Source organism: Cnephaeus nilssonii (assembly GCF_951640355.1).
Source record: "Cnephaeus nilssonii genome assembly, chromosome: 10".
Classification (NCBI taxonomy): Eukaryota; Metazoa; Chordata; class Mammalia; order Chiroptera; family Vespertilionidae; genus Cnephaeus; species Cnephaeus nilssonii.
Window position 1 is genome coordinate 39,802,411 of NC_137081.1, and position 13,039 is coordinate 39,815,449.

The 13,039-nt window shown below is 37.7% G+C and overlaps 1 protein-coding gene across 1 annotated transcript in view; it reads left to right on the top strand.

The window, feature by feature from the left end:
* Positions 1-13,039, top strand: part of SESTD1 (SEC14 and spectrin domain containing 1) — a 104,179-nt gene that overhangs the window by 40,074 nt on the left and 51,066 nt on the right. Inside the window, exons 2-4 of the mRNA XM_079781749.1 lie at positions 1,540-1,619; positions 4,816-4,924; positions 9,974-10,064. Coding sequence (XP_079637875.1) covers positions 1,565-1,619; positions 4,816-4,924; positions 9,974-10,064 — 255 coding nt within the window. The 5' untranslated portion in view covers positions 1,540-1,564. The remainder of the gene's footprint in view (positions 1-1,539; positions 1,620-4,815; positions 4,925-9,973; positions 10,065-13,039) is intronic.

Below are 13,039 nucleotides of genomic sequence, written 5' to 3' on the forward strand. Positions count from 1 at the left end.
AGCAAGATGGGCCGGATACGCCCTGGAACCCTCCTGTGTTCCCTCCCCGGCCCCAGTTGTGCACCAGTGGGGTCCCTGGTCCTGGCCTGCATCCTCTTGCAATCTGGGACCCCTTGGGGGATGTTGGAGAGCCAGTTTCGGCCCGATCCCGCAGCCAGGCTGAGGGACCCCACTGGTGCACAAATTCGTGCACCGGGCCTCTAGTAATTTATAATACTCTATTGCACATTTGACAATTGCTAAGAGAGTAAATCTTAAATGTTCTCATCACAGGAAAATAAATTTTTGTAGCTCTGTATGTGACAGATGTTAAGTAGACTTATTGTAGTGATCACTTTGCACTATATACAAATATTAAATCAATATATTGTACACCTAAAACTAATATGTTATATGTCAATTACATCTCAGTTAAAGAGGCTAAAATATTTTAAAAAGAGAGTGTATATTTTTACTAAAGATAATGCAATTTCATGGTCTACTCCAAGGAACTGTTACTATATGTTATAATGGTGGGTGGGTGTGAGGTGGGAACGGGAAAGGAGGGATAAAATATTATGGAGAATACTCTCTCAGACATGAAATTAAATATAGATGGATAATATAGTTGAATGTTTGCTTTTCTTATTTTGTTTTAAAGGTCCCGCTCACCTTAAAATCCTTTCTTGGTAGTAAACAGAGCTGGCCAAGCCTTCAGATGCCTGCCATGCTAAAGCTCCCTTTTAAGGGAAACTATCTTGTTCCTTAGTCCTTGTTGGATGGATGGTGACTCGTTGTATTTAGCCATAACCCCTGGTTGTGGCCAAGTGGACACTAGAAAACCAAACCAAGAACATTGACTTATGACTTGGTACAAAGAGATCTACTGGGCTAATCATATTTTCCCCTGGATAATTTAAAAATACAAAATGTGGAGAGCTGGAGATAGTTTACAGTGGAGGGCAAAAATTGAAACAGTGCATTAAGGAATATCTTGAGGTAAACATGAGGGAAAGATGTGTTACTATGTATTGTGGAGAAACAAAAAATATGAGCAATCCAAGAAAGCCATTTAATAGTGAAACTTAAAGAATTGTGTATTTGGAATGAAGTTATATAATTAATAAGGAGACCAGTAGAAAGAGGACTACCTGTTTGATTAATTGATTCATTTTTTTTTATTTCAACAGATTAGTTTATTGAGTTACCACAATGTACCAGACACTATTCTAGCCCAAGAGTGTTGCTCTGAAAAACAGAGAAGCCAGTGATTCTCAGCTGGCTGTGACTGTGCCTGCCAGAGAATGTTCGACAGTGTTTAGAGACATTCTGGTTGTCACAACCTGAAATGGGCAGTGCTCTTGATATTTCAGTGAATAGAGAATGCTGCTAAATATCATACAATGCACAGGACAGCTTCTTACAAAAAAACAATAAATGATCCGACTCAAAATATATGTCATGTTGAGATTTGGAAATCCTGGTATAAGCCATCATAAGTATATATTTCATGGAGTGATTACCATCTTGTGGTTGATATTTAACTTTCTGTGTTTTCAGACGTGAGGAAGTTCACTGGAGTAAAATGGAGGCCTCAGTAATATTACCCATTCTGAAGAAAAAACTAGCCTTCCTTTCAGGTATGTTTTCCTTCTTTAAAATTGGAAGTGTTTGATGTATAAACTTGTTTAAACTTTTTTTTTTTGTAAGTTTGACAGAAATGCACTTCATTTTCCTGAGATTTTTGTTTCAGAGGTATTCCTGAGGCATCTTTTAATCAGAATGGATAGCCATGCAAGCCCAGTCTGTCACTGTTGTTTCTTGGCAGGCCCATTTTTATCTGTTCTGTAATTTGGTAAAATGATTTCCACAGGGTAGATGTCATGATATCTCACTTCTTACATGAAAATGGAATAATTGATACAGTCTAAGAATAATTGACTAAATAGCATCTAAATAATTGTTTCTGAAACATAGAGTAATTAGTTTTTATGATACCCTGCATCCTAGCTTGTCGTCTTCCATCTTTCTATGAGAAGGTTTCAATGTGCTGAGAGGATTATGAAATATCAATTATACAGCTTTCAGTTTCTGCTGTGTGAACTTGGTTATACAGGCTTGGTTTACCTTCAGTTATTAGTGCAAAGTCTATATCAGCTAAGAAGAGTCAGAGAGAAACTGCAAGATATTTTATCAGTGTGAGAGCAGTGGTGAGTACATTGGGTGTAGTGATTTTTCTGGAATTCTGGATCACTGAGTGATTAGCACATGCTTTAGAACAACTACTGTGGCCAGCCTGTTTAGGGTTATTTGTATTATGTTATCTCGATTTTTCTTTCTTACTCTTTAGATCCTATCAGAATTTTCTTGATATTTAGGCTACTGATGTCTTTTTTTTTCAAAGCATATTGCAGCTCTCTGTAAATTGACATGTTTTTCTAGGGTCGTATAACTGACAAATAAGATATTGTCTATTAGTGTTATTGTTTCCTTATTTATTAACATGCATTTCCTTTTCATGAAGAATCCTCTTCCCTTACCAGTTGACACATTTTTTCCATTCTTTTCTGATATGAATGGTGTTGTAGGAAACATTTTTATTCATAGTTTGTGCGTGTTGTACAAGTTCAGTAGTGTGTATTTCTATAAGTGGACCTGTTAAAGAGAATTTACTTTTAAATTTGTGTGAGGTTTTGTCAGATTGCCCTCTAACAATATTGTTTCAAAATGCCTGTTTGCCCACACCATTGCCAAAAGTGGATATTATTATTCTTTTATAATCTTTATCACTGATATTTTGCTTCCTTATGACACTCGTCTCTGTGTAGCATTTGACTGTTGACCTTACCTATCTTGAAAGTCTTTTTCCTGCCAGCTTCTGCCCTCTTTTGTGTTTGTACCAGTGGATGTTTTATTGTTTGATAGTGAAAGCTGAGGGCATAAGGTTAAATAGAGTTCTGAATGTGAGACCTGTCCCCTGAAGACAATTCCACAGTGGGTCAGCATGCTACAGTCCAGATGTGATAACCATTTTTTTGATACCCTGCATCCTAGCTTGTCTTCCATCTTATTAATGTAGGGATAAAGATTAACATTTTTTTGAGGAGAAAATGAAACATCTCTTAGCCCACCCCTCTTGATTTTCTCCATTGACCATTATTTTAACCATTAAATTAACACTTAATTTTCAAACTTGTTTAAAAATAGAGAAAAACTTTTAAACCAAAATCATTCGGGGAATAGAGTTAGAAAACCATGGGTGCAATCTGTTTTTTGTGTTTTTTTTTAAACTTACATTCTAGACAAAAAAACAACAACAAACAAACGTGCAATTGGAAGTCTCAATTGATTATCTGTTAAGTTGAATCACATGAAATTACAATTTATTGAGGTTAAATAAAATGGTTGAATATCAGTAATTTTTATGGTTAACATAATAACAGGATCCTCTATGGTTGGTACATCAAGAATTGCATTTATGCACTCATAGCAGTCATCTTGTTCACACCTTTTAGATCAGGGGTGGGGAACGTCCAGCTGATGGGCCATATAAGGCCCGTGAAATCATTTGGTTTGGCCCTGCCAAGGCATTGGGGGAGTTAATTAAATGTTTGACCAAATATGGCAGACTAATTTTTAAGTTGATAATTTGGTATGACCCGTAATGATGTTATAAATATACAAACTGCCCTTGGCAGAAAAAAGGTTCCCACTCCAGTTTTAGATAATACAGAGTTGTTTCCTTTAGAATCTGCTGGTTTTTAGGCTTCTAAAATGGCCACAACTGTCAGCTGCATCAAAAGATGGGCTTCAGAGTGCAAAGTCAGTCATATGGGGAACTTTCAAAGAAGCTCTGTGTGTATAAAAGTATTAGTTATATTTTATTGCTAATGGAAAATTGAATAGGAGTTGAACAAACGTGAAATGTAAGTTTCACTACCTGGCTTTCAGGCTTCTATATCCAGGTCCCATACACTCTTCTCAGCTGGGCAGGACTGTCTCCTTATTGCCTCATGAACGAAGAATGTCTAGCTGACCTTTGTGCGTTAACTCATATCAGTCCTCATCACAGAATGCTGTTTTGGCTTGGTTTATAAATTCTATCATTTTCTTAAGTCTGTCCTAGGAAACATTCCACATTTATCACAGCTCCTATCATTTTCTCCATTTTTTTTCAATATATTTTTATTGATTTCAGAGAGGAAGGAAGAGGGAGAGAGAGGTAGAAACATCCATGATGAGAGAGAATCATGGATCGGCTGCCTCCTGCAAGTCCCCCACTGGGGTTCGAGCCCACAACCCGGGCAAGTGCCCTTGACTGGAATTGAACCTGGGGCCTTTCAGTTCGTAGGCTGACGCTCTATCCACTGAGCCAAACCAGCTAGGGCTTCTCCATTTCTTTAATCCTTTTTATAACACAGCCTAGCAAATAAATTGTCACATTTCATACCGTTATTTCTTATGACTCAAAGCTTTTCTTAGGTTGATTTAATTTTACTTGTAAATGCTTATTGTGCGAGGCTCACAATAGGTGTTTGATGAGTTGATTAAATTAAGAAGTAGACTAGAAAGAAGAAAATTAAACTGATAATTGCTATGTGTAAGTGAAAATTTCATGGGTGAATTTTTTTCCTTTTATTTTTTTCTAAATTTTATATAATTTTGCTATACTACTATGGACATTTACAGTGTATAAAATAAAGAGCCATTAGGTAGTTTTTTTACCTATGTCTTAAACTTGTAATTATTTTAGTAGCATTGAACCCAAATATATATTTCTTGTTTAGTGCTTTAATATCTACTACATATTAAATTTACCTTTTTTTTCTTTAATAGGAGGAAAGGACAGACGAAGTGGCCTCATTCTGACAATTCCATTATGCTTGGAACAGACAAATATGGATGAGCTGAGTGTCACCTTAGACTATCTACTCAGCATTCCAAGGTGACTCTTAAGGTGTCTTTTCTTAAATCTCAGTATGTCTTCATTCACTTACTAATGATTCTTGCTATTGTCAAAATATACTTTGCTAACTTATCTGCTTTTATTAGCAGTGAAGTTATAATTAAAAACACTAGAATCTGTAATTTATGATACCACAACAGAAAAAATACTCTTTTTATGCTCTTCAGGCACTGAATAATATACAGATTTCCAAAATGTATGTACTATCAACTTTTAAGGAACATGAAGATTGAGTATTTATGTATCATGCAACTTGAGAAAACTTAGAGAGAAATGAGTTGAATAGAAAGTATCTTTTATTTAGTTATGTATTTCACTATATAGATATAAGTACATCTGCATATTTTAATTTATTGAGTGAAGATTATTAGGAGTTTAAAACATTCTTGCTTTAAAAAATGCAAAAAATGTTTATGTTTTAATCCAAAGGTCTTTGGATTTTTAATTTTTATATTTCTTGGGTGAAGACAAAACTTACACTTTTCTGTTTGCTTGAGCCTATCCTTCATTTCAACAACAAGGAAAACAGAAAAAGTCCTCTCCTGAACTTCTTCTCCCATCGGTGATATTTGGGGGCTGAAGTCTCTTGAGTAGGCCTCCCAAAAACATTTGGATCAGAATCTCTGGAGGTTGACTCCCAGGCATCAGAATTTTGAAAAATGTCCCCAGGTTATTCCTGATTCTGTAGAGCTCCAACAGGTACAGAAGTTACCTTTCTATTTTTCTCAAATTTTGAATTTTTTAAAAATTCAAATTTAAGATTTTAAATTGGTTCTTCCTAGTTGTAGAAAACTCATTTATGTTACAGAAGAAACATCAGAGCACAGGGGTTTAATGACTTGCCAAAAATTACACAGACATTAAGGTCATAAGTCTGTAGTCACTCAGTAAATACATGAGGTCCTACAATGAGCTCCTCATGGTTCTAGGTACTGAGGAAATGGGTGAACAAAACAGACCCAGTTCCCGCCCTTATCAGCCTTATGCCTGAATGGTCAAACTAATATTACAAATAAATACATAGTATATTAGATGTTCCTGAAGGCTATGAACACTAGAGTTAAGAGAGAGATGGCTTGGGAAGGGTAGGTGAGTCAGTATTTTACAAAATGGTAAGATTTTATCAGATGTGATTGAATTGAGGAAAAGGACCTATAGATGTTTGATGAAAGAGCATTAAGAAAGAACATTTAAGACAGAGGGAACAGTAAGTGCAAAGGCCCTGAGGCAGAAGCAGGCTCAGCGTGTGAGACCAGTAAGGTGGCTGGAGCAGTTTGAGAGAGGGACAGAGTTCTGAAAGAGTGATTAGAGAGAGAGGCTGGAGTCAGAACGTAGAGGGACCTTGCAGGCCATTAAGTTCTGAATGAGAAGGAAAGCCATTGCTGCATTCTGACTGAGGAGTGATTTGATTGAATCGCGTTACATTTTTAAAGGGCCTCTGTATTTAAAGCACTGTGCTGGAATCTGCCAAGATATCAGTAAGATAATATTCTTGCTTTTTTGGGAGCATGTTATCTAATGAAGATAAATTATAAACAATAATTATAATAAAAGCATGAGTGAAATTAGTGCCATTATGTAAGTATAAGCAGAGCTCTGTGAGTGGAGGAGAAGGAGCCCTTCATTGTAATCAGAGAAATTATTAAGAGCTACTGAACACTGAGCTCAGGAAATCTTTGGCAAATAGAGTGAGTGAGCTTGTTGAGGAGTCTCTTCTCTTTTACTGCCTGTTTGATGAGTCACCTCGCCCTCGAAAGGCTCTTAACAGAGTAGGAACAAGGAGGCAGGGTTTTAATAGTTTGTTGTTGTTGTTGTTAAAATATAAACATGTAAATGGTAGTATAAGAATTTATTAGTATAGCACTTCAGCTCCTCCAACATGCCATTTATAAAGTACATAACATGCTTCTAAATTATGTATGTTATTAAAAACAGTTTAAACTGTCACTCCACTTATAGGAATGAAGTTGAAAAGCAACAACAAAAAAACACCTTCTCCCTTTAAATAGTTGAAATAGTGTCTTTGGATTGTGTGTATTTTCATTATCTTCTTCAGAAAAATGTGAGAAAATTATGATTAAGGGTGTTTTTAAGTACCTCAAAAGATAAATTTGGAGTATTTCATGCCCTTAAGATCACTGCAGATGGTATTTGCAAGCTTCATTACTTTCTTTGTCTTAATATGCAGATTAATTTAGAGTGTGCTTTGAAATATAAAGCCTTGTGTAAAACTTCTTTAACAAAATGGGTTGTGTAACCTGTGTCTGAGACATGCAGATGCCAGTGAGGAGAAAATACCAAATTATGGGAGTGGCTCACTTCTCTTGGCTCTGGTACCAACCAGGAAAGGCCCTCTACTAGGCAGTCTGTGTCTTAGCTCTCCCTCCTGCCAATTCCCACAATGCATTGGAAGTCCCTGACTTGGCTGCCACTTCTGTGAAAACTACTCAACAGCCAGCTACCCTCTCCAGCTGATCTCTCTTGGGCTTTTGTCCTCCCTGAGTCATAGTGGTCTTCCTAGATGTCTTGTTGGTAGGGAACTCCAGGAATTTTCTCCTTACCTGATCCCACAACCAGCAATTAGATACCAGATTTGCTTTCCCTAGTAAGTCTTTATGTATTGTTGCTGATCCAGAAGTGGTTATTATATTGCCTCAACTTCTTGCTACCCCACCCAACAATACTAGTAGCTCCTATATTTTGTAATACAAAATCCAAAAATAGAACACTTCAGCATTTGAGATATATAATTACTGAGATATAATTCAGATACCATGAAATTCACATACCCTTTAAAAGTGTACCATTCAGCAGGTATATTCACAAGGTGGTGTGACCTTCACGCTGTAATTACAGAACATTTTCATCAGCCTAAAAAGAAACCTTATACCCATTAGCAGAAACTCCCCTTCTTCCCCTCCTTCCAGCCTCTGGTAACCACTAATCTGCTATCTTCTGTCTCTGTGGGTTTGCCCATTTGGGATATTTTATATAAATGGAACCATATAATATATGGAGTTTTGTGTCTGTCTTCTAGGTTTATCTATGCTATATAGCATGTGTCAGTACTTTATTTTTTTTTCTGGTTGAATAATATTTCATTGTATGGATTATCACATTTTGCTTTTCCACTTATCAATTGATGGACATTTGGGTTATTTCTGCTTTTAACTATTTTGAAATATGCTGCTATGAACATTTGTGTGCAAGTTTTTTGTATGATCACTAGAGGCCCGGTGCACGAATTTGTGCATGGGTGGGGTCCCTCTGGGTGGCCTCCAGGCATCGGGCCGAAACCCGCAATCCATTGCTGCCTGCAGCTCCTACCTGCCATTCCCGCTCATCCCGGCCCCACTGTGCCTGCCGCAGGCCCGCGCCCAATCAGTCCCGATAGGGAGAGGCTCGTGCTGCCACAGCAGTGCTCACCAGCCATGAGCCCTGCATCTGGTGCCCTCCCAAGGGGAGTGGCCTGCAGGATCGGCTAAAACCAGCTCTCCGACATCCCCCGAGGAGTCCTGGATTGCGAGAGGGCGCAGGCCAGGCTGAGGGACCCCACCGGTGCACGATCTGGCCGGGGAGAGACTGCGGGAGGGCTCCAGGGCATGTCCAGTCCATCTCGCTCAGTCCCGATTGATCGCCCGGACCCCAGCAGCAAGCTAACCTACCAGTCGGAGTATCTGCCCACTGGTGGTCAGTGCACGTCATAGCGACTGGTTGACCAGTTGACAGTCTGCCCCCTGGTGGTCAGTGCATGTCATAGCTAGCGGTTGAGCAGCCTTAGCATGTCATTAGCATGTTACGCTTTGATTGGTTGGTTGTTTGTTCTGCCGTTTGGTCTATTTGCATATTACCCTTTTATTATATAGGATATGATTCAATTTGTTTCACCTGTTGCATACTTCTCACTCTTCTTTTGGAAGCTCAGGTTCTGTTCCTGCCTTTAGCAATATCATTCTTATGATCTTACTGTTTTTCATTAGAATTGGACATCACTTCTCCAAAAACCCTCTTGAGGCTAATGTGAATTCTTAGAGGGATTAAGGGAAGATTAGCAAAATCCCCTCGACTGTTGGATTTAAATCTCAAGAAAGGGTCTGCTGTTTACCTTTCCTATAATGTACACAATTGGGAGAACTTTGAGTAGGGAGAGGTTTCACTATAAATCCTTGCTCTGCTAAGCAAAGCTGTAGTTTCTTCCACTGTATTGGAAAAAGGGTAATTGAGATCCCTGCATCCAATTGATTTTATAAGTAAAACGATGACAACAACAACAATAATAATAGAGCTATGTGGCTTGGTTTTAGAATGGAGTTTTTTTCATATAGTTGCATTTTACTAGGGTAGGCTTCTGGAAAGTGTTAGTAAGTTCTTGAGTAATAGATATTATATAGCAGTAACACATTTTCCAACACACAACATAATATTTTGCTGGTCAAGTGACGGAGAGTACAAAAGTGAGAGCAAAGGTGGGTTAGAGATGCTGTATTCAAGCTTTGAATTACTGTGCACACTACATGCTACCTCATCTCATTACTTTTCTCCAAAAGAACACAAAAAGGCCCATTTCCAATGGCTCAGTAACAGCTTACTTCATTTTCTACCCGTTTTACAGTATCACTTTACAAACCTTCTACTTCAGGCAGAAAGAAGAGACGAGAATTATGTGTGCACTTGGCTGTCATTAGTTACCTGCTTCATTGTGATCCCATTTTATAGATGAAGAAATTAAGAGACCAGTGAGACTATTTGAAGATTACTTTGATTTCTTCTCTTTTTAAGAAAGTGACTTTCCATGCTTTTAAAGTAATTTTCTTGCCAAATTAGCTTGTAAATACTCATTATTTTCTGAAACGAGAAAAACAAATTGCTTGAGAAAACTCAAATGATATACTCTGTGTTGACAATGTATACCAAATCAAGTGACATTAATGCTGCTCCATATACAATTAAGATGTGAACTTTATTTAGAATTGTGAAGAATAAAATATGAAGTTTATTTTAATATTTTGTAGTTTTGTTTCATTTCAGTGAAAAGTGTAAGGCTAGAGGATTTACCGTGATTGTGGATGGCAGAAAATCACAGTGGAATGTGGTGAAAACGGTAGTCTTAATGCTACAGGTAATTTTATTTTTGACTATCAAAAAATGGTTTTATTTTACAGCAACAGATATGGTGATAATGGCAAATGCATTTCATTTATAGGACTGTGCCCAGGCTTCTCAACAGCTACTGAGCTCTGAAATGCACAGCTAACTATTGGTTTGATACATTAAATTCAATTCTTGTAGGTTTGACTTTGAGGAGTAAAATAAATGTCAGCCCTATTCTGAAGGTTTGTAAATGATCAAAAATAATGTCATGTTTAAGTAATTTAAGCAAGTAGGCCAGTCAGAGTAAAAGTGTGAGGAGAGACATTATCAGATTCACCTGGGAGCTTTTGCAGGCTGTAATATCTGCATCATCTCTACTCCACCCCATTCTGATACTACAGGTAGGGTAGTGGTCCGAAAACTCATTAGTCAGCCAAATATCAACAGTACAACGATTGAAATTTCTTTTGAGAACCAAATTTTTTAAACTTAAACTTCTTCTAATGCTACTTCCTTCAAAATAGACTCGCCCAGGCCGTGGTATTTTGTGGAAGAGCCACACTCAAGGGGCCAAAGAGCCGAATGTGGCTCGAGAGCCATAGTTTGCCGACCTCGGAGGTAGGGCGTAGGAGTAGGTAATTCTATTCTGCAAAAGCTTCTTAGGTGGTTTTGATAAGTGTCTCCCTTCTGTCTCCGTCCCCCCCCCCCTTTCCTCCACAATGCATCAGGAGTCAAGATGGTCAATTTCTTTCTAATCCAGAAGAACTGTACTTAACAGCTGTATCCCCAAGGACTCCAGAAGCTCACATGTTAGCATTTGATAAGCAGCTGCAATTATACAGGCCCTGATCTGATTCTAGTCTTGTGTTTTATAGTCTTGTGCTCCTCACAGAATACATACATGGTCCCTTGCATATAGTAGAAATTTAGTAAACATTTGTTGATGTATTATAGGCGTGTTGAGGATACTGTGATCAAAAATGGAAAAATAAAATCTATACTAATAAAAGGCCTGTGGCCGTGATGCCGTAACACCGTCACGACCAAACGAGCATCCAGGCAGGCGGGGTGGGCAGCGAGCTACTAGCGGAGGAGAGCTAAGAGCAGTTAGCTATGAGTGGTGGGGGGCCAGGGCGGGGTGAGAGCTACAAGCGGCGATGGGTGGGGCGGCCAGCTGAGGCAAGTGGAAGTGAGCTATGCTGGGCCTCTAGTATTTGAATAATTGAAAGGGCCAGATTGCTCTTACCTGGGTTTCCTCAAAAGGGCTTCTAGAGAAGGTAAAAATTAAGTGAGTGAAATATAAGAGATTGAATAATTTAAACGAAAGAGAGTGAAAAGAGCATTCTTGGCAGGACACTGACTTTAGAGACAGCTCAAAAATGAAGGGAGTTGATGGCAGGCCAGTGTGGGGGAAATAAAAGTTGGCAGTTACATGGAATAGTGAACATTCAGTTAGGTAAATATCAGTGATATCTAAAGCCAGATCAAGAATTTTAAATGAACTAGGAAATAATTGGTAGCTGCTTCAGGATTTTGTAGAAAGGAGTATAATTTAAAAAAATTAATTAACTAAGGAGAATGACTCAATGTTATATCTTTTATTTGGGATAATTAGGAAAAGGGATTCAAGGTGTGGAAACTGGTAATTTATTTTTCAGTTTTAGTGCTTAATAGAGTTCGAGTACTATACTAAGTTTGCTATATAAATTATCTCATTGAATTTTATTCTTAGAGCCTTGGGAAGCAGGTTCTATTATCCACAAAAGTGAATTGAGGTTCAAGGATTTTAAATAACTTAGTGAGGTTCTTGTAGTGGAAATGGGAAGGAGCCACAATTGGAAGTTATCATGTCCTAAGCATGGTCTTAGCTTTATCCTTTACAAAGTTTATATTTTCCAGGTGATATATCTGAGATGGTCCCCAAATTACCCATTTCCTTATTATTAACTGTTTGGCCTAAACCCTCACCATTAGAATCACTCCTTTGGCCCTGGCCAGGTAGCTCAGTTGGATAGAGCATTGTCCTGATAGGCCAAAGTTGTGGGTTCTGTCTCCAGTTAGGACACATTCAAGAATCAAACAATGAATGCATAAATAAGCGGAACAGCAAAAATTGGTGTTTCTCTTACTTTTTCCCTTCCTTTCTTTCTAAAATTAATAAATAAAATTTTGGAAAAATAAAAAAGAATCACTCCATTGGATTGAAAAAAAAAACCATAGCCTCCTGAGGATCAGTTTTCAACAGAGCACATATTAGTGTCCTATCATTACTTTTTCTGTCAGATATGTTCCCAGCACTGTTATATTCCAAACACGAAGATTAACTCTTCTCTGTCAAAGTTGTTAAAATAACTATTAGGTGAGAAATCCATTAATTACGACCTGTGTTCTTCCTTTCATCCCATTATTCAACTGTGTCACAGATGCACGGGGACTTGCTGTTTAAACTGGACTTTGATCAGTGGCAGTTTTGAAGAACAATCAATGGATGATTTAATCCCTTCTTGTGATTTCTTTTCTGATAGGTATTTTAACAACTTTTGGATTTATTAATAGGTAACATTTTCAGAAATTGCAGTGGCCTGTTGTTTGCTCCTAGTCAAACATATTCTACATACAAAGTCTCTCATTGCTTTTATTTCAGAAGGTACTGGTATCAGTTGTTTGGGAGCCCAGAACTTAGTGCTGGCTCTGCCGACAGCTATTATTCTCTCAGATGGGTGGCTTGGTTTCTCTTGTTTCTCACAGGTTTAATATTTAATGACTTTGAAATAATAATCTTTCACAAGTCATATGAATAAACCTTAAACTTCCTTGTCCCTCTGAAAAGTTTTGATTTTATTTTTAATAAAATGGAAATTAATAAAATATTTTACTTAGTTTATTTATAGCCCAGTCATTGCAGGGAACACTTAGGTTTGTGATGTGCCCAGTGCCATGTTTTAAGTAGGAAGGTCTTCTATCGTTCCCTAATTAATAATAACATTGTTATCATTACTCAGT